Source organism: Rana temporaria, chromosome 5 (assembly GCF_905171775.1).
Source record: "Rana temporaria chromosome 5, aRanTem1.1, whole genome shotgun sequence".
In the NCBI taxonomy this organism is placed as follows: Eukaryota; Metazoa; Chordata; class Amphibia; order Anura; family Ranidae; genus Rana; species Rana temporaria.
The window spans coordinates 170,615,471-170,637,860 of NC_053493.1; the positions used below are offsets into that span (position 1 = coordinate 170,615,471).

The 22,390-nt window shown below is 44.8% G+C and overlaps 1 protein-coding gene across 1 annotated transcript in view; it reads right to left on the reverse strand.

Annotated features, from left to right (window-relative positions):
• Positions 1–22,390, reverse strand: part of TNS3 (tensin 3) — a 395,327-nt gene that overhangs the window by 342,964 nt on the left and 29,973 nt on the right. The window contains exon 2 of the mRNA XM_040353375.1: positions 19,627–19,795. Coding sequence (XP_040209309.1) covers positions 19,627–19,773 — 147 coding nt within the window. The 5' untranslated portion in view covers positions 19,774–19,795. The remainder of the gene's footprint in view (positions 1–19,626; positions 19,796–22,390) is intronic.

A 22,390-nucleotide genomic window follows, 5' to 3' on the forward strand; every position in this document is an offset into this window, starting at 1 on the left:
GGCACGGGAGAGCCCAGAGAAGCACCAGATTTGCGGCGGGAGGGGGACGTCGACTCCCGTCGCCTATAAGAACTGCTGCCATGATCGTTCTTATGGTGCACAGGATCGCCGGCTGAAGAGATGGATATCTGAATGATGCCTGTAGCTGGAGGCATCTTTCAGATATCCCCACTGAAAGTCCAGAACGTCATAGGACGTCCTTGGGCGGGAAGTGGTTAAAACCACTTTTGACATAAAAAAGAGATTTTTAATACAGCTTACCTGTAAAATCTTTTTCTTGGAGTACATCACGGGACACAGAGCGGCATTCATTACTATATGGGTTATATGGAGTACCTTCAGGTGTAGACACTGGCAATCTCAAACAGGAAATGCCCCTCCCTATATAACCCCCTCCCATAGGAGGAGTACCTCAGTTTTGTAGCAAGCAGTATGCCTCCCAAAATGGTCCTCAAAAAAGAGGGGTGGGAGCTCTGTGTCCCGTGATGTACTCCAAGAAAAAGATTTTACAGGTAAGCTGTATTAAAAATCTCTTTTTCTTTATCGTACATCACGGGACACAGAGCGGCATTCATTACTATATGGGATGTCCCAAAGCAATGCTTACAATGAGGGGAGGGAGAACATCTCCAAGACAAAAGGATTTAATTTAGAGATATACTCAAATCATAATAAATCCAACTTAGTTGAGAAAAATAAAATTTTTAAATTTAACTCGAACAAGAGGAGCCCCCGGAATCCGAGGGTCTCAAACTGCAGCCTGCAGCACTGCCTGCCCGAAGGCAGTATCAGTATTCCTTCTTACGTCCAACTTGTAGAATTTTGTAAACGTGTGGACAGAAGACCAGGTTGCCGCCTTGCAAACTTGAGCCATAGAGATCTGGTGGTGTGCTGCCCAGGAGGCGCCCATGGCTCTAGTAGAATGAGCCTTTAATGATACTGGAGGAGGCAACCCTTTCAAGCCGTAGGCCTGAGTGATTAATTGCTTAATCCACCTAGAAATGGTGGACTTTGCAGCTGCCTGCCCCTTCTTGGGCCCATCCGGTAGAATGAACAGCACATCTGTCTTCCGGATCTTCTTTGTAGCTTTAAGATAGGCCTTCATGGCCCTGACAATATCCAAGGTATGCAGCAACCCTTCCTTTCTGGAAGTAGGTTTAGGGAAGAAGGATGGTAATACCAAATCCTGGTTCAAATGAAAACTGGATATGACCTTCGGAAGGAAGGAAGGATGAGGGCGGAGAACGACCCTGTCCTTATGAAAAACAAGATATGGTTCCTTACAGGATAAGGCTGCCAGCTCCGAAACTCTTCTTGCGGAAACTATGGCAACCAAAAATACTAACTTCCTTGTCAGTAGAACCAAAGGAATATCAGCCAACGGCTCAAACGGTTGTTTCTGTAAACTTGACAGAACAAGATTTAAATCCCACGGACAAAGCGGGGATTTAACTGGAGGTCTAATACGTAAGACCCCTTGAAGGAAGGTCTTAACCAGCGAGTGGGTGGCCAGCGGCCGCTGAAACCACACTGACAGAGCAGAAATCTGTCCTTTGATTGTGCTTAATGCCAATCCTTTATCCACTCCTAGCTGGAGAAAACTTAATACTCTATCGATGGTAAATTTGCGAGAAAGCCATCGCTTGGACTCACACCAGCCTACATAGGCCTTCCAGACCCTGTAATAAATCACCCTAGAGACCGGTTTCCTGGCTCTGATTAGGGTAGAGATTACTTTCTGAGACAGACCTCTACCCCTGAGAATCAGGGATTCAGCTTCCAGGCCGTCAAATTTAGATGCCGTAAGGCAGGGTGGAGGATCGGACCTTGCGATAGCAGGTCTGGCCGTAGAGGAAGAGTCCAAGGGTCTCCCACTACCATCCTTAAGATTAGTGAGTACCATGCCCTTCTGGGCCATGCTGGAGCTACCAGGATGACTGGTATGTGCTCCACCCGGATCCTGCGCAGCAGGCGGGGTAGTAACTGGAGCGGGGGAAACGCATAAAGAAGTTTGAACTGATGCCAAGGGCAAACCAACGCATCGGTTCCGCAGGCCATCGGATCCCTTGAGCGGGACATGAACCTGTCTAGTTTCTTGTTGAGTCTCGATGCCATGATATCCACGTCCGGCACTCCCCATCTTTGGCAGAGTGCTTGAAAGACTAGTGGATGCAGAGACCATTCCCCCGGCCATAGAGTCTGGCGGCTTAAGAAGTCCGCCTGAAAGTTGTCCACTCCTGGAATGAATATTGCCGATATGCAGGGCACATGAGCCTCTGCCCATAGAAGAATCAAGCTCACCTCTCTCTCTGAGCGGCTTGACTCCTGGTTCCCCCTTGGTGATTTATGTATGCCACGGCCGTGGCATTGTCTGATTGAATTCTCACCGGGAACCCCTGCAATTTTGACGTCCAAGCCCTGAGGGCTAGTCGAGCAGCTCTGAGCTCCAAGATGTTGATGGGCAACTGCTTCTCTGGCTTTGCCCAAGTACCTTGGCGAGTGCAACCATCCAAAATTGCTCCCCAGCCCGTCAGGCTGGCGTCTGTGGTCACTATCTTCCAAGCCACTGGGCTGAAAGACCTCCCCTTCAGTAGATTCTGAGGGTCTAACCACCAACACAGACTTTGTCGGACTCTTGATGAGAGCGGCAACGGGATATCCAAGGCCTGTGGCCTTCTGCTCCATGCTGACAGGATGGCTGCCTGTAGGATGCGAGTGTGGCTCTGGGCGTATGGTACCGCCTCGAATGTGGCCACCATCTTGCCTAGTAACCTCATACATAGGCGAATAGTCGGTTCTTTCTTGCTTAGAACCAGTAGGATTAATTCCTTGATGGCTTTTACCTTCCTCAGAGGTAGGAACACTCCTTGTTGTTCTGTGTCTAATCTCATGCCGAGATATTCCAACTGCTTTGTGGGCTGGAAAGCTGACTTTTCTCGATTTAGGACCCAGCCGAACCTCTCGAGGTATTGGACCGTGAGGGCCACTGCTCGCTCCAAGCCGGGAGACGAGTGATCTATGACTAGGAGGTCGTCCAGGTATGCTAGGATCGTGACCCCTTGGATCCTTAGTTTGGCTAGGATTGGAGCTAGGACCTTCGTGAACACCCGGGGGGCCGTAGCCAACCCGAAGGGAAGCGCCACGAATTGGAAGTGACGCGAAGCCACCATGAAGCGTAGATATCTTTGATGTGGCTGATAAATTGGAACATGAAGGTAGGCATCCTTTATGTCTATGGACGCCATGAAGTCGTCCTTCTGGAGTGTGGCAGCTGCTGACCGCACGGATTCCATCCGAAATGAGCGGATCTTTAGATATGCATTTACCATCTTTAGGTCCAAAATTGGCCTGACATCTCCATTGGATTTTGGGATGATGAATAGGTTGGAGTAGAAACCCAGCCCCTGTTCCAGGACTGGTACCTCTACTATTACTTCCTGGGAAAGTAGATGATCTAATGCCGATCTTAATGCGGCTCCCTTTTCCGGATCGTTTGGAATCCTCGACTTCTGGAAATGAGGAGGAGGAAACCTTAGGAAATCTAATTTGTAGCCTGTGGCCACGGAAGACCGTACCCACTCGTCGGGAATGCTGGCTTCCCAAATCTCTGAAAAGAGTCGCAGCCTTCCCCCCACCTTCGTGGGTGGGGGCGCCCCTTCATAAGGTTGGCTTGGGGGCTGGTTTTGCTGGTTTGCGAAACCACTGCCTTTTGCCTCTAACAGCCTGTCCTTGTGATCTGCTGTTGAAGCCGAAGTTTGCTTTTGCAGGAGGCCGTCGATACTGCTTGGCATTAGAGGGCCCCTGCCCAGGGGAATACTGTCGTTTAAACGCAGGTCCCTGAACCTTCTTCTTAGTTGGCAAGAGAGTACTCTTGCCGTTTGAAATGGTCTGAATGTATTTATCTAGGTCTTCTCCGAAGAGTCGTCCTCCATGGAAGGGGAACCCTACCAGGAGCTTCTTGCATGGGGGCTCAGCCTCCCAGCTTTTTAACCATAAGAGTCTTCTCATATGGATAAGGGATAACGATAAACGTGACGCTTGCTGGATAGAATCCTTGATTGCGTCTACCGTAAAACATATGGCCTTAGGGACATCCGAAAATTTTTCTGCCTGCTGGGCCGGAATAAGTTTAAGCATCTGCTTAAATTGATCCGATAATGCTTGAGCGACCCCAATCGCAGCCACAGCTGGCTGTACTACTGCCCCTGCAGTAGTGAAGGAGTTCTTAAGTAGTGCTTCCAAGCGCTTATCAACTGGATCCTTGAACACCTGTATGTTTTCTACAGGGCATGTTAACGATCTGTTAACACATGAGATGGCTGCGTCCACTGCAGGAGTAGCCCATCTTTTGGAAAATTTTTCTTCCATAGGATATAGGACAGAGAACCTTTTAGGTGGTAAGAAGATCTTATCTGGCTTGTTCCAATCTTGGAACAAAATTCCCTCTAATAGAGGATGGATCGGAAACACAGCATTGCTTTGAGGCGCCCTCAGTGAGCCCAAAGCTGAAACCGTCGATACCTGGAGATCTGGTACTGGCAAGTTGAATGCCCTATGGACCAAGTCCGACAATCCTTGAATCCACCAGCTCTCCCTCAGGGAGACTGCCCCAGACTCCTCTGTATCCGGGTCTTCGATCCCTGAACCTACTTGGTCCTTGTCCAAGAGGTCGTCCAATTCCCCTGAGGAAAGGACCTCCTCTTCTGAGGGTCCGCGCTCGGGCGACGGAGATCTATTCCGCTTACTGCCCTCTTTTAAAGAGGTGAGTAATACCTCCTCCGTGACCATCTTAGGGTTGGACTGACCCGCGTCAGCTCCAGCCCCAGATCCCGATGGCCCCAAGGCTCCCTGTAGGGAAAACAGCGGCATACCATGGTACAATACCGAGGTACACCTGCTACCTATTGGTATTTGGAACTATAAAAGTTAATTGTCCAAACACCTGTTTGGGGGATAAAAAAATGCTTCCTCTCCCCTAGATGACTTTTTTTTTTTTTTTTTTTTTTTTCGTTTTTGTTTCAAATCCAGGAAAGAAAAAACATTCTGTCCCCCTGAGTAGTATTGCAAAGAAAAACTATGAGATGGAAAAGAAACAGCCTATTTCTAGGCTTGAAAAAAACAGTCCTCTGAAGACTGCAATATCCTTTCTGGCCACTGTGTGTCCTCGGCGCCCCGTGCTGCCGCTCTGGTCTTTCTCCTCAGTTCCAAAGTATTGAATGGAACAAACAAGGAAGGGCCGCCCCTTCCTTTAAGCCACTGACCCGCCCTTCCCCCCCAGCAATCTCAAACAGGAAATGCCCCTCCCGACAGGGGGAGGGGGGGGGATTTTGGGAGGAAGGGACCTCTCTGTTCCAGCAAACTGCAGCCTGCAGCCTGGAACCATGAGGAGGTCAGCGTTTTGCCTGCTTGCAGGCTCTGAGGAGGAAGACTGAATGGAGCATCGCCTGGAGGCCTGCAGGTAAGCAAAGCTCTCTGACACACACATATATTTTTATATAACACAGGCCCCACTCAATGCTTTTCCAACACTACAAGGGAGGTCACATCTTATGGGGAATAATACATAGAGAGCCATCCTATCTTTATGATATGTGACTAGTTTGCCAGATGCAGTGCATAACTTTAGGCATGTCCCCTGTGACCCCCCAGAAAAAAACCTGCTAAGAACCAAGTTCCGCAAGTTTTCCCCTCACTTACCTGCTCCATGCCGCAGGACTTTGCCAAGCAAGAGGCCCAATCTTCCCCCATCTCCGTGGGGATGTCTAGACCTTCAGGCCCTGGGTTCCTATGAAGGATCCACTGTCCTGGGCCCATATAGCACCCTGGCAACAGAAAACTTTAGGTACCCAAAGGTTTCTAAGTTCTGGGCCCAGGGTCCAGCTCTCTAAAAAGAAAAGCATTATGGGCTATACCCCAAGGGTTTGGGGTCCGGTTACTGACCACTTTAGCGCTGAGGCTTTTTTGGACAGAACCGGTAGCTCACCTAATCCCAAGGATGCGGAGGCAAGCTAAACCATGACTAACACCTAAGACACTGGCGTAAAAACTGAGGTACTCCTCCTATGGGAGGGGGTTATATAGGGAGGGGCATTTCCTGTTTGAGATTGCCAGTGTCTACACCTGAAGGTACTCCATATAACCCATATAGTAATGAATGCCGCTCTGTGTCCCGTGATGTACGATAAAGAAAGGGACACTTTTTGGTTGCCATGGACAACCTCATGCTTTCAGGCAGAAACTATAGAATATACAAATTAAAATTGCATGCATGGCACTGGACAAAGCACTTGGGACAAAGGGGTGTGAAACAATTTTATATAGTTATGTAATCTATAAGATTACAGCGTACTGTATGTGTTATGAATTTTAAACTTTGCTGCCGGGCTCCGCCGCCATACATCAGGATGCTCACAGGGAATGGAGACCGGCACACAGAGGCATCAGGCAGAGGACACAGCCTGCACACACAGCAGGGTGACATCGCAGGATCCTCCTGGTGACAAGGTAAGGTGACACCAGGATCCTGAGATGCAATCCCGAGTGTGGTTCGGTGTTACCGCTAGCGATACTGAAATTTAACCCGCCCCCCAAGCCAAACTCGGGAATACCGCCAGGGAGGTTAAGGTACATTTTAGGATGTACCACTCTCTCTTAGTTCTCCTTTCTTTCCCTTTTATCTCTCTCTATGCCAATTTTTTTTCCCATCCCTCTCTCTAGCCTTCTTTCTTGTTCTCTTACAGTATTCTCTCTCCCTTTTCTACGTTTCTCACCCTTTTCCTCTACCTTCCATGTATTCTCTATTTTTTTCCTTCTCTTACTTCTTGGTGGGGGGAATGGTATTAGTGGCAGCACAGGCAGGGAGTTGGGATGAGTGGCAGTGCTGGTAGGGGGAGTTCTGATCAGCCAACTTAGGTGCTCTTTCTTGATCAAGGTCATGTGCCGATCTAAGAACTGTAGTGGGGACTTTTAATGGCAACTATAATCACAGGTAGTGTTACTCACGTACTCACGGTGTCTCTGACTTTGTGGCGTCTCGTAGCAGAGACACCTATGCTGAAATCAGGAGATATAGGGTCTCCTCCAGCTCCTCCCACTTCACATTCCTCACCAGTTAGCTGACCTCTAGTTTTTGTCCCCCAGCCACACCGCAAACTGAGTGGGTGGCTGAGAAAAGGCTGAGTGGGCGGCCCGGGCTCCAGGAACAGCCCAGCTGGGCGACCACAGGCTCCAGGGACAGCCCTGCTGGGGGGCTGCGAAAGGCTGGGAGAGCGGTGCAAGCTTCAGGGACAGGCCAGGATACGGTGACCCATGGCAAATAGTCATTCGACCACCCGAGGGGATCGTGATCCCACTGCCTTAGGCCTTGTTGGGACAGGTGTTAATTCTCTGGTGCTGGAGGTGGTGGTGGTGGTGATGATATCTGATTATCTGGCGTTTACGTGTTGAAGAAAAAAAAAAAAAAAGGAGTAGCAGATGGCTTCAGTCCAGATGAAGCCCTGGAATCTGGTGGTATTTTGGTGTTGGTCTGGAGAACAGTGTGACAAATCTCAGGAAGTTTGAGGAGATTTCACGAGTTGGGTTCAGGATAGTCTGGGGCGACACATGAATTGCTGCATAGGATTTTAGGAACCTGAGAAAGAAGTGTTTTATGTGTCAGGATTAGGGATGAGCTCTGGTATGTTCGCACACTCCACGTGCAGAGCACGCCAGGAAGTCAGCACCGCGCTGCGCTAATCACAGGCAGGGAGACATTGTCCCAATGAGCGGCTGCAGACATTGGGAAATGTCTCACTGCCTGTGATTAGCGCAGCGCAGCGCCGTGCCGACTTCCTGGCGGGCTCTGCATGTGGAGTGTGCAAACACGCCGGAACTCACCCCCTAGTCAGGATGACCTGTGTGGTTGATTGCTGCAGCTTCATATGCTGGCGAATGTAGTGTGGGTTGGTTTATAGAATTCAAAGCATCCTGTGCAATTTTGCCAACATGGTTTAAGATGTATTGCAAGGTTCACCTTGTGAATCCTGTCAACTTTCAGCGACTCTGCCTCAGAAAAGGGAATGTGCTTTGATGTTGTTAAGGGCACTAAAGCCATTTAACTCAGACAGTCTTTTATAGCTTTCAAAAGCTAATTTTAGCTTTGTGAGAGCACGGTTTATTTGCTTTGCATCATCACATGAGTTGTCAGAAGCAGTTATGCATTTCATAGTGCAATTCCACAGATATGATAGATTATCAGTAATTTCTGCCTTGTCTGCTTGTTTACTTCATAATTCTCTGCGTAACCGTGTGTTTGCATCTAGCACACAGAAGGCTGATCCCTTGCTGGCTTTAATAATTGCACTAAAAACGTGAGCAGAGTACCTAAATCTGTATGCAGTCACAGGTTATGCAAAAGCAAAGTTTGTTTCTTACCGGTAACTCGGTTTCCAGTAGTCTTCCAGGGCGGCTCTTGAGAGATGGAGCTCCTCCTCACACATAGGAAACACGTTGACATTAATCACTTTAAAAGGCGGTCCCTCAGGTCCCTGGTCAGTAACCTACGAGAACCGAAGGCCGGAATCTGAAACGACATAATACACAACACAACCCTACAAGGTTAGACATTTCAGGGTGGGATCGTGCTGCCCTGGAAGACTACTGGAAACAGAGTTACCGATAAGAAACCAACTCTGCTTTTCCCCCGGTCGTCTTCCAGGTCAGCCCTTGAGAGGATAACCAAGAAGTTACCAGGATTTAGGGTGGGACAATGGCTTGGAGGACTTTCCTACCAAAAGCCTGGTCCTGGCTGGAAAACAGATCCAGCCTGTAATGCTGAACAAAGTTTGAGAATCTTGACCAGGTTGCTGCCCTGCAGATTTGTTCTGGAGTGGCTACTGCTCTTTCTGCCCACAAGGCTGCTGAGGCCCTTGTTGAATGAGCCTTTAGGTCTTTTGGTGGTGTTATCTCCATAACACTGTAGCACTCTAGCATGGCTGCCTTGAGCCATCTGGCTATTGTCTTTTTGGATGCTTGTTTACCCCTCTGTTGGCCTGCGTACAAGACAAATAGAGCATCTGATGTTCTGAATTCGTTAGTAACTTCTAGATACTGAAGTAGACACCTTCTAACAGCAAGACAACTTAGATTCTGTTCTTTGCGGTTTGGTGAATTGCAAAAAGAAGGTAGGACTATATCCTGGACTTATGAAAAGTTAATGTAACTTTTGGAGTAAATCCGGATCCGTTTGAAGTACAATTCGATCGTCATGAATCTTTAGAAAAGGCTCTCACAGATTTCTCCTATCCTACGTGCAGTTGTGATGGCTATGAGGAAAACTTTTTTAAAGGGGTTGTAAAGGTTTGTTTTTTATTTTCTAAATAGGTTCCTTTAAGCTGGTGCATTGTTGGTTCACTTACCTTTTCCTTCGATTTCCCTTATAAATGTTTTTTTTCTTTGTCTGAATTTCTCACTTCCTGTTTCTCCTCAGTAAACTTGCCATCATCATCCGAGCGGTAGTTAGTCAGCCAGAACAGCTTACTGAACAGCTTAGGCTCCATGCACACTGGAAGCTATAAAAAACGCCAGTAGCTTTGCAGGGAGCCTTTCAATGTTTTTTAGTGTTTATTAGCAATTTTCAGTGTAGCTTTTTTTTTTCTTTTTTTTTTTTTCAATGGATAAAAAAAAAAAAATGCAAAAAACCGCTGGCGAGCAGCGTTTTGCATTTTTTGGGGTTTTCCCGCCGAAAAACAGCACTTTGAACGCAAATTTCTGGCGGTCAGAAAAAAAGCCCATAAACTTCACTGCTCATTATCACTAAAAAACTTCCATGTGTGCATGGACACATAGGCTAACAGAGTGCAGTTTATTGGCTTTAACCACTTAAGGACCGCCTCCTGCACATTTACGTTGGCAGAATGGCACGGCTGGGAGCAGGCACGCACCTGTACGTCCCCTTTAAGTGGCCCAGACTGGGTCACGGGCGCGCGACCCTGTCCGAAGCTCCGCGCCCCCGGGACCCGATCGCCGCCGGTGTCCCGCGATCGGTCACAGGAGCTGAAGAACGGGGAGAGGTGTGTGTAAACACACCTTCCCCGTTCTTCACAGTGGCAATGTCACTGATCGTCTGTTCCGCGATATAGGGAAAGGCCATCAGTGACATCACATAGAAACACATATGAGGTCACACATAATCCCTACAGCGCCCCCTAGTGGTTAACTCCTAAACTGCACTTGTCATTTTCACAGTAAACAATGCATTTTTATTAGACATGTGCACTGCCAAAAAATTCGTTTTTTTTAGTTTGTTATTTTCGTTTTTGGTTTTTTTTCGGAAATTCTGGAAAATCGAAAATTCGTAATTACGAGTTTTCGGATTTCCGAAAAAGCAAAAAACGAATAAAACGGAAAAAACGAAATTAAAAAAAATTCGGAAAATTTTGAAAATGAAAAAATTTCCGAAGTACGAAAAAATTTTAATTCGAAAATTCGGGATTTCGGAATTTATAAAATTCGAAAATTCCACAATTTCGAAAATTCCACAATTTTGAAAATTCGAAATTCAGATTTTTTTATTTTTCGAATTTTCGAAAATGAAAAATTTGAAAATTTCGAAAATTCATAAATTCGAAATTTCTAAAATAAAAAAAAAAATTGGAAATTCGAAAATGAAAAATAAAAAATTTCTAAAATACGAATTTCCGAAATTCGGAAATACGAAAATACGAAATTGAAAAAAAATATCAAAAATTCGATATTTCGAAAAATGAAAAATTCGAAATTTTGAAAATCAAAAATAAAAAATTCTAAAATAAAAAAAAAAAAATTGAAATTTCTAAAATTGAAAAATTCGAAAATAAAAAAAATTCCAAAATTCGTGATTTTTAAAAATAAAAAAAAACGAAAATTTGCGAATTTCCGTAATTCGGAAATACGAAAATTCGGAAATTGAAAAATTCGGAAATACGAAAATTCGGAAATTCGTATTTTTCTGAAATCCGAAAATTCTAAATTTTCTGAAGTCTGAAAATTCGGAAATAAAAAATTTGTGAAAACGAAAATTCGGAAATTCGTTAATTTCGAATTTTCGTTTTCACAAATTTTTTATTTCCGAATTAGAAACTAAACAAATTGCACACGTCCAATTTTTATAGCATTTTTTGCTGTAAAGATTACAATGGTCCCAAAAGTGTGTCAAAATTGTCCGATGTGTCTGCCATAATGTCGCAGTCACGAAAAAAAATAAATCGCTGATCGCCGCTATTAGTAGTAAAGAAAAAAATAAAAATAAAAATGCCATAAAACTATTCCCTATTTTGTAAATACTATAAATTTTGCTCAAACCAATCGTTAAACGCTTATTGCGATTTTTTTACCAAAAATATGTAGAAGAATACGTATCGGCCTAGACCCAGAAACTCTGCGATTCCTTTTTATGTGTAGATCACCCTGTGTCTCTAATAGGGGCACAGGGTGAATAAGAACCCCACTATGGTCTGTGCTAGTCAGATTTAATGCGGTATATATTGTATATATATTGTGTGTTGCCTGTAGTGTACTATAAAGCTTGCTGTGATTGCATTCTATTGTGGTAATTAAGTCTGCTACTGTGATAAATGTGTATTGAATCCAGACTAACTTCTAAGCATCTTTCATTGTGGCTTGTGCTAATTGACCCTGTAATTGTGTATAGGTCTATTGATGATAATGTGTATTGTGAGTTAACAGACAGCCTAAAGATCAGGTGTCTGAATCATCAGCTGTAGTTAATTAGCTCATGTATATTAGGTCAGAGCCGGAGTCAGGATGTCTACTAAAAGATGTGTAAGCATTGTATGATGTTGTGGGTGGAGTTGGGTCATTGTTCATTTGGTTACTGCAGTATCCTAATTGTATATAAGAGCTGTATTTCTCAATAAAGGCTCTCTTTTCCTGTTGAACCTCAAACAGAGCTGTGTGTCTCGTTATTGGGGTTAGTTTGCCTGACTGTGGCGTGTCGGTAGCTGCCTTGTGTTCGGGGATGGAATATCCTAAACGGCTTTAACCCCTGTCCCATTTTGGGTGCCGTTACAGAGCCTAACTGAGGAGGAACAGGAAGTAAGAAATTCAGACAAAGAAAAACAAAGAAAAAAAACATTTAGAAGGGAAATCAAGAGGAAAAAGGTAAGTGAACCAACAATGCACTAGCTTAAAGAAACCAATTTAAAAAATAAAAAATTAACCTTTACAACCCCTTTAAAGTGGAGCTTCACCCTCCACTCCCTCTCGTCAGAACCCTCCCCCCCTCCGGTGTCACATTTGACACCTTTCAGGGGGGAGGGGGTGCAGATACCTGTCTAAAGACAGGTATTTGCACCCACTTCCGGCCACACAGTCTGCGGGTAGACTGCAGGCAGGACGTCAGATCCCGTTACCCCCCCCCCCCGTTGTGTTCTGGGAAACACTTGACTCCCAGAGCACAGCGGGAGCCAGTCAGCGCGGCGCAGCGCGACTCGCGCATGCGCCGTAGGGAACCGGGCAGTGAAGCCGGAGCGCCGTAGGGAACCGGGCAGTGAAGCCGGAGCGCTGGCGAGGATGGCGGTGGGGCAGCAGAGTGATGAGCGATCGCTCGTCCTCTGCTGCGGACGGCGCTGGACTCCAGGACAGGCAAGTGTGCTGATATTAAAAGTCAGCAGCTGCAGTATTTGTAGCTGCTGGCTTTTAATATTTTTTTTCAGGGGTCATTCGCTTTAAGCATCAGCAGGCGCAAGGATGTATTGTGTAGCGGCTTGAAGGAATGTTTGATGATCCCCGAGTACCACAGACAAATCCAATGTAGGACATTTTTTGTGTCTTGGGCGTTTTGTATTTTGCCAGCGCCCTGCAAAAAGGAGAGACCTCTTGTAGTCTCCATTCCAGATACACCGTCAGCGCTGCCATCTGAACCTTCAGTGTACTGAGCGCTAGCCTTTTATCAGCACCCTGCTGTAAAAACTCAAGAATGGTCGGTGTATCTATCTTTTGTCTTTTGTTTACAGTGCACCAACTATTAAACTTCCTCCAGGTTTTTCTGTAGATGGCTCTGGTGTTTAACTTCCTGGCGCTCATAAACGTTGCCACCACTTTATCCGAGAGTCCTTTAGATCTCAAGATGTCTTCCTCAGTAACCAGGCCGTCCATTTGAAACTTTGTTTTAGGCCTGTCAGGGGTCCCTGTCACATCAGGTCTTGCCTGTGAGTGTGAGGAAGAAGCCACGGCTCTTCTGCAGAGAGACTGAGGAGTTGAGAGAACCAGGCTCTCTTGGGCCAGTTTAGTGTGATCAATATAAGTTTGGTCTGTTCCTGTAGGAATTTCTTCACCACCCGTGGGATCAGATGAACCGGAGGGAAGGCATAACACATTTTGAAATTCCAGGGATTTTGGAGAGCGTCTAGCCCTAGAGGTTAGTCTTGTTGGTTTAGCGAGAAGAAACGCTTCCCGAGTGTTCTTCCGAGAGGCAAACAGGTCTATGTTTAGAACTCCCCAGCGGGCTGTAATTTTAACACCTCTGGGTGTAATACTCACTCCTCTTGGGAGATCTCTTGGCGGCTGAGGAAGTCCGCTAATTTGTTGTCTTCCCTTTTAGATGGACTGCTCCCAGTGACAGTAGGTTCCCTTCTGCCCATCGGCATATCTGATTAGAGATATGGCTTAGGGACGGGCTCCCTGTGCGCCCTCCCCCCCTTGTTTGTTCACATTAGCCACTGCTGTGGCATTGTCCAATAATATCAGGATGTGACGACTTCTTAGCTGGTTTTGGAAGAATTCTATGGCCTTGGCTATAGCAATAAGTTCTCTCCAATTGAAGATGCCTGAGCTTCTTCCGGGGACAATCTCCCCTGAGCAGTTTGCCCTGCTAGGTGAGCTCCCCATCCCCAACTGCTTGCGTCTGTGGTCAATTTCAGTGAGATCGGAAATGACCAAGCCAGACCCCGATTTAAATTTGCGTGGACCCTCCACCATCACAGCGACCTCTTCACAGATGTTGGGATTAATAATGTCCTTATCTTCTCTTTGATTTCTTAAGAGAAATATTTGTAGGGGCCTTAGATGGTATTTTGCTCATTGGACTGCTGGTATTGATGATGTCATCAGACCCAGAACCAACATCAGCTCCCTTATGGATATCTGGAAGTTGTTCTGTATAGAACTCACCCTATTGATAAGGCCTTGGGATGTTCTTTCTCCTCCAGTAGGGATGTCTTCTGTTCTATGGAACGGGATGTTCTGGGTGGGACACAGATTGGACTTTCATATGTTCAAACTTCAGCCATAGTTGAGCTTCTGTAAGATCTTTTACCAGCTGTGCTTCTGATGGAGCTGCGAACAGTAGGTCATCTAGGTATGGTACTACGGTCATCTTTTTCAACCTTAGAGGGGCCAGAGCTTCCTCTAATACTTTGGTGAATATCATTGGTGACGAGGATAGCCCGAAAGGAAGAGCTCTGCTCTGGAAGTGGTATTCCTTGCCCTCCATAGGTATCTCTGGGACTCTTCTCAGATGGGAATGTGGAGATAGGCATCCATGGGATCCATGGTCGCATTATGTTTTTTGACCAATAATATGGATTCCATGCAAAAAAAATTGTAACGTATCGCTTCGCTCAAGGGCTTTAGATTTAGTGTCAGATCGAAACTTCCCAGAAGGTTTTTCGATCACGAGTGTAAAAACCCTTTCTTTTTTCCTTCTCTGGGACTGGAGTAAGGACCTTCTGGTCCACCATCTCCCCCAGCAACAGTGGAAGAGCCCTTGCTTTTCCAGGATTCCTGGGAAGTTTTATTCATAGAAATCTCTCTGGAGGACGACAATTGAATTCCAGGGAGTAGCCCCTTGCGATGTCTAAAATAAATAGATTGGCTGGCGTCTTCTGCCATTGATGTAGGAAGATAAGCCAGTCTTCCCCCTACTGGCACTCTGTTGTCATTGTTTGTTGGTTTGGCTAGAAGAGCCAAAGAGAACATTAATCTTTGGTTTCCCTTTGTGGCCCATCCAGTTCTTTTTAGGGTAATCTTTCTTCTCTTCTTGGGGACGTTCTCTTTGGCCAAAAAAGGTTTTCTTCCTGTTCTTTCCAAGGCTTCGTCTAGGCTTGATCCGAACAGAAAATCCCCATTAAATGGGAGATTGCATAACCTCGTTTCGGATGCAGAGTCCCCTGACCAGGTTTTCATCCAAATCGCACAATTCATCCAATCTGGCTGCGACAGCTAGTCCTCCTGACCTTGCTGCCAGCTTGACGGACTCTGCGGATGCGTCTGCAATGTAGCCAACTTCCTTAGAGAGAACCAGCAGAGTCTTCAGAATTTCCTCCCTAGGCGTTCCATTTTTAATATGATCTTGCAGTTGGAAGAGCCAGAATTCAAGGTTTCTTGCCACACAAGTGGTGGCAAGCACTGGCTTTAGGCTGGTGACACTTGTCTCCCAAGCTCTCTTTAGGATAACGTCGTCCCTCTTATCCATGCCATCTTTAACCACTTCCATACCGGGCACATATACCCCCCTCCTGACCAGGTGAAATTTCAGCTTCCGGCACTGCGTCGCTTTAACTGACAATTGTGCGACGTGGCTCCCAAACAAAATTGGCGTCCTTTTTTCCACACAAATAGAGCTTTCTTTTGGTGGTATTTGATCACCTCTGCGTTTTTTTTTTTTGCGCTATAAAACAAAAAAAGCAACAATTTTGAAAAAAAATTCAATATTTTTTACTTGTTGCTATAATAAATAGCCAAAATTTTTTTTTCCATAATTTTTTTTCTCAGTTTAGGTCGATACGTATTCTTCTACATATTTTTGGTAAAAAAAAAAAAAAATAATAAAACAAAAAAAAAAATCGCAATAAGCGCTTACAAAATATGGGACAGAATTATTATTATTTTTTTTTTTTTTATTATTTTTTTTACTAGTAATGGCGGCGATCTGCGATTTTTTTATTGGGACTGCGACGTTATGGCGGACACATCGGACACTTTTGACACATTTTTGGCGCCATTCACATTTATACTGCGATCAGTGCTATAAATATGCACTAATTACTGTATAAATGTGACTGGCATTAAAGGGGTTAACACTAGGGGGTGAGGAAGGGGTTAAATGTGTAGCCTAGGTGTGTTCTAACTGTGGGGGAAGGGGGGTGACTGGGGGAGGTGACCGATCTGTGTCCCTATGTACAAGAGACACAGATCGGTCTCCTCTGTCCCCTGACAGGACATGGAGCTCACTGAGGGGCGCGCCGCCGGCGCGCCCCCCAGTGGCCGGAGGAATCCAGGACGTCAATTGACGTCCTGTTGAGTTTTCAGAGCCACTGTGAAGCCGTCATTTTACATGCGGCCGGTATTCAAGTGGTTAAGGTGTCCCATATCTTTGAAGGCTAATGAAGATTTTTTAGAAACCTTGGAATGTGGCACGTCCAATACTGTCGTCTGCAGCGGCGTCCAGGTGTGATAGCACCAGCGCGGCCATCTATCCTCCCTGTGCCATTAAGGGGTCGGACCAGGTCCCCGGCACACGCCGATGACATCATCCCGCCCCGGAAATAATGCACCGCATCTTCTGGGTTAAGCTAGCCTCTGGCATGGGTACACGTCCCCCCGCCGGAGCTTGCCAAGGGGATGCCGCATCGCCGCTTCTCTCCACACCTGGGCTCAGAGGGGGGGATGGATCCAGGACACCTCCCACTGTTGAACAAAGGAGGGTTGCCTGTGGCCTGTAACCCGACTTCCTCCACCAACAATCCTGGTAAGGGTGCACTCACCCCCTCAGTCCAGAGACTCCCATAAAATCCTCCCTGCTCCAGCCTGTGACCCCTGCCCAGCCCGGACGGAGGAAACACTAAGACGGACCAGGGACCTGAGGGACTGCCTTTTAAAGTGATTAATGGCAACGTGTTTCCTGTGTGTGAGGAGGAGCTCCATCTCTCAAGGGCTGACCTGGAAGACAACTGGGGGGAAAAAGCAGGCGTTTGTGCAGAGGAGAAATCAAACAAAGTTTACCACAGCACAGTAATTCCAACAGCAGAGATAATTCTAGAAAAAGTCCTTACAATTCCACAAGCATATTCAATACACAGAATACTCCTATGCATACACATGCTTTCCAAACTACAGAAATATTTCCTTTTAATTAGTGAGAGCAAAACACATGACAATGCTGTAACAGATTGTAATCTAGTAATTAGCTGGACAATTCACCACTAAAAGAAAAAGACGATAAAAAGGTGAGCACATTAGCCATCTATCCACAGCATAGCCAGAGTTTTGATGAAGGTGCTAGCACAGCTCTTTGCGGATACACAATCAAAAGAAATCCAGAATTTGCTGCCTTATTAATTCTTTTTACATTTACCTAATCACGTATGATCCTCAATCCTCTTCAAGTGGTGGTCAACAGAAATAAATGATTATGATACCTCCAGATTAAAACTACTAAATCCCTTACATTTTCAACCTTTACTAGCCAAAATAAATACAGAGCTCAAAAACTGCTCACTTTCCTTATTCAGCCTGGAATTGCAGCTTTCTTCACATCCTCCCTGAAGCTTCATTTTTGGATACCACATTTCACACACGTCAAACAGACTGAATGGCCTTTTCTATTAAAATGTTCAATACATTACCGGCATAAGAATTTTAGGCAGTTCTCTATCTCGTCAATACTTTCCCTAGTGTGAGTACATACTCAGTCAGTTGAAATGGGATAGAATATTCTGACTAAAACTACAACTTATATATAGGGGAAACAGAAAAAAAATTAGCACCACTGTGAGAATATCTTCTTAGTTATAAATAAAGTAAAAAATAAAAAAACTTTACACGGTACATTATATAGAAATATTAAAGCACACCCTTCTTCAACCCATAAAATCAAGACAAAGTTATCCTCACACAAGCATGCACACTATCCACAAAGGACTGTCTGTTGAAAAATAACCGGGAAACTGTAACAAAGCACATGGACTGCCAAGCTGGTCACAAATGATAAGAAAAAGGCAGAATGTTTTTTTAACTTAATGCATTCTATGTATTAAGATAAAAAACCTTCTGTGTGCAGAAGCCCCCCTCAGCCCCTCGAATGCTTACCTGAGGTCCCTCTAGATCAAGCGATGTTGCAGGAGTGTATCGGCTGCCCGGGACTCCCCTCATTGGCTTAGACAGCAGCGCGGCACCATTGGCTTCCACTGCTGTCAAAGTCAGTCAGCCAATGAGGAGAGAAAGGGGGCGGGCGAGCTGGGCTGTGGCTCAGTGTCTAAATGGACACAGGGAGCTGTGGCTCGGTTTAGGTGCCCCCCATAGCAAGCTGCTTGCTGTAGGGGAACTTAACAGGAGGGAGGGGCCAGGAGCACCAAAGAGGGACCCGAGAAAAGAGCACATGGGCTGCTTTGTGCAAGTATAACACGTTTGTTATTTTTAACAAAAAAAAAAAGCGAGACTTTATAATCACTTTTTCAGTCGGAAAAAAAAGGGGGGGGGGTTTTGATAATCTTTTTTTTTTTTTTTTTTAAACAGAAAGTAGGGTTTGATAATCTAACAGTAATAATAAAAATGTTTCACCGGTTGACTGAAAACCCGATACAAAATAAAATAGGAGAGGTTTATTGTGAACAAATCACCAGGTCCTGATGGCTTACACCTGAGAGTCCTTAAGGTAACTTAGATCAGTTATAGTCAAGTCGCTTTAAAAAAAAAAAAAAAAAAAAACAGACAGACAGACACCTTACTAACTGGACTGGTACCAACTGATTGGCGTACAGAAAATGTGGTACGAATTTTCAAAAAAGGATAGAGATGCATGCCCAGAAACTACAGAGCAGTCAGACTAACCTCAACAGCATTTAAGGTATTTGAGAGAATGGTAAGGGACTTTATAAATATTTTTTTTTGCGAGAAGGGTATCATAAGTGACAACCAGTGCAGATTTCTGAAAGACCGTTCTTGTCAGTCCAACCTGTTCTTTTATGAGGAAGTAAATGAGAAATTGGATGGTGGAAGTCCAGTGGAGGTAGTTTTGCTAAGGCATTTGATACTATAACTCGTACACCTATTCTATAATATAAAATCTGCTGTAATTGTATGTACATGTAGGGGAAACTGGTTACATGTCTGGGTTCAGAAAGTAGTGATAAATGACTCGTTCTCTGAATGGTCTAAAAGTTGTAAGTGATGTACCTCAGGGCTCTACCTTAAGCCCAAAGCTGATCAATTTGTTTAGTAATGATATAGAGGTTGGAATCAAGAGCTCAATTTCAGTGTTTGAGGATGATACCAAATTATGCTGGGGAAAAAAAAAAAACTTTGCCACAAAATGTAGCATCATTACAGGAAGACATTAATAAAATAAGGGGTCAGCCAGCTACATGGTTTAATATTGAGAAACAAAGTTATGCACTCGGGTGTCAAAAATACAGATGCATGTTTACACATAAGGATGTGTAAAGAAAAAAAAAAAAAAAAAACCACGACAGACTAACCATCATAAAATTACTGTAACACAAGAAAATGCTTTGTAGGCAATGTTTAATTTCCATACTGTAGGTTAATTCCCTAGTAATTATGCTTATAAAAAGGTTTCCTTACAAATTATATTTTATTACAGATTATGCTATTATTTACACAATCCTATTACATATCATAATGGTTTACCAAATAATTTTCTCCATGTTTTAATTTCAGCATCTGGGTCACTTCCCGCAGGTTGTGGAGGTATGTTTCATTTGAGCAGTTACTTGAGAACGACACAGATATAATCCGCTCTGTTATAAAAGTTAGGTCAAGTTCTCCTTCCTCCATGTTGCAATTAAAGTCCACGTTCCTGCAAATGGAAAATTAAATATATTACGATTCTAAAGGAATTTTAAAGAAGGAAAAAGAATACAAGTACAATAGAATACAGATAAATTATTCAGATTTTTGAAAAAAAAAAAAAAGATCTTTACAAAAAAAAGGATAAGCATTACCAAGGTTGAAATATGAATGCAATACTAAATTTGGTGAAGCCAGTTTTTTTTTTTTTTTTTTGCTCAAATTTTCCTGTGCTTGATTCTCTGATGCAGAGGATAGGGGAGACCCAAGTATTATTATTGGGTTTAACAGTCAGTATAAACAAACATGGCAAAAAGACCTATAATAAAAGAGACAGGTGAAAAACTGTCTAGTATATAAACATAGTTGTATAGTTACTGTGCTTCTTGATTTGGTAAGCCCCCATTCACACAGTGCAACTTGTCATGCGATTTGACAGGTCCAAATCGTATGACAAGCCGCACCAATTTGAAAAAAAGGTTCCTGCACTATATTTTGCGATTTCAGGCGAGCTTTGCATAGACATCGGTGCATGAAGTCACACAGATGTCAGGCAACTTGCACTGACCTGTGGCTTTGAAATCATGCAACTTCAAGTGAAGCCACACAATTTCAAACCCACTTCAGTGTGAACGGGGACTAGTGGTTGTTTTCTACAAAGGTATTACATTTTGCATGCATTTCAGTTTATGTTGAAAGCAGCCTTTTATCAAATTGTACAGTTTTATGAAAGTTGAGCATATGGAGAGAGGCATATAAATAGAAAAACCATGAGCAGACAAAGTGATTGTTATTTTTATAGAAAAAAAAAAAAAAAAGAACCCTTATAAACATGTCATACTTATGTGCTCTGTTGCAGTGGATTTGCACAGAGCAGCCCGGATCCTCCTTGTCTTGGTTCCATCATCTGTGATCCTGGTCCAGCCCACCTGTTCAGTGCCCCCACACAGCAAGCGGCTTGCTATGGGGGCACCCAGCTGAGTCACAGCTCCCTGTGTCCATTCAGACATGGAGCCCCGACCTGTCCCTACCCCCTTTTTCACCTGATTGGCTAGCTGACTTTGATTGACAACATTAAGAGCCGCAGCTGTGTCTCAGCCAGTCAGGAAGGAAAATCTTGGACAGCTGAGACACCCATGGACATCGCTGGACAGAGAGGGACCTCAGGTAAGTGTTAGGGGGGTTGCTGCACACAGAAGGCTTTTTAAGAATGCATTAAAGGGGTTTTAAACCCACCAGGTTTTTCACCTTAATGCATTCTATGCTTTAAGGTGAAGAACCTTCTGTAGTGCGGGAGCCCCCCAGAGCCCCGACTCTCATTTACCTGACAGTGATCATTCCAGCGCTGGGGATGAACACAGCAGCTCCATCCGCCATCTTGGGTTCTTACTAAATAGATTGATAGCAGGAGCCATTGGCTCCCGCTGCGGTCAATCAAATCCAGTGACACGGGAGCCAGGGCAGAGTCCTGCTGTCTCTGTCAATGGATGTAGCAGCAGGACTTGGGAGCGCACGCACGAGTGCCCCGTGGAATGCGGCTCTCTGTGGTGGCACACGAGAAGAGGAGGAGCCAGGTGTCCCGCGGAGGGACCACAGAAGAGGAGGTCGGAGCCGCTCTGTGCAAAACCCTTGCACGGAGGAGGCAAGTATGACATGTTTGTTATAGAAAATAAAATAAAAATTTACAACCCCTTTAAGATACTCAGGGTTCTCTCTTTTCTCCACAAGTCAAGGAAAAGGAGGAGGCATTATGGTTCCAAGAGACCATCTAAAAATTGGGTGGAAAGTAACTATATAACCATGGGTTCCATATTTTTTAATGTTCGGAAGTCTTTGGATTGCATGTTAACCACTTTCGGACCACCACACGCCGATATACGTCGGCTGTTTGAAGAGATCTCTGTTATGGCAGCAGCTAGCTGCCATAACCCAGGTTTCCTCGTCTTCAGCCAGCGGTCCAGTTTCCGATAATGGTGGTCTCTGTGGCGGAATTGCTGCGAGATCAAGGTTATCGGCAGTGGGAGAGGGACACCCCCTTGTTAGTCAAGTCCATGTAAAGCTGCTGCTCTAAGACCCCTTTCACACATGCAGACCATTTGTCAGTCCATTGATGGATGAAAAACGGACATCAATGAATCTCTATGGAAAAACGGATCATCATCCATTTACATCCGCTCGGTCAGCATTTGTTTTTCTAGGCGGATCAGAGCCCTATTTTTCTTCCATTAAAAATTAGGAAAAACTGATGTAAACACACAGTCTGTTTTTGAATGAAAAAATGGCTCCAGGACTCAAGTGGTTAAAGGAGTCTAGCTGGCGGATGTAGAAAAACTGATGTAAACTCCATCCGAAACTAACAGTCCGCATGTGTGAAAGGGGCCTTACACTACACTCCCGCCACACGGACAATGATGCAGTCCAAAGGTGTCTGCTCCACTTCTTCCTGAATGCAGACACCGTGATATGATGTGTGGTAGTGGCTGGATAACTAGGAAAAAAGCCTAAAAATAAAAAGAAAACTAATACAGCACCACATCTAAGGATTGGTAAGCTGCAAAATATTACTTTTTTGTTTGTTGGTTTACTATCGCTTTAAGAAACTAAG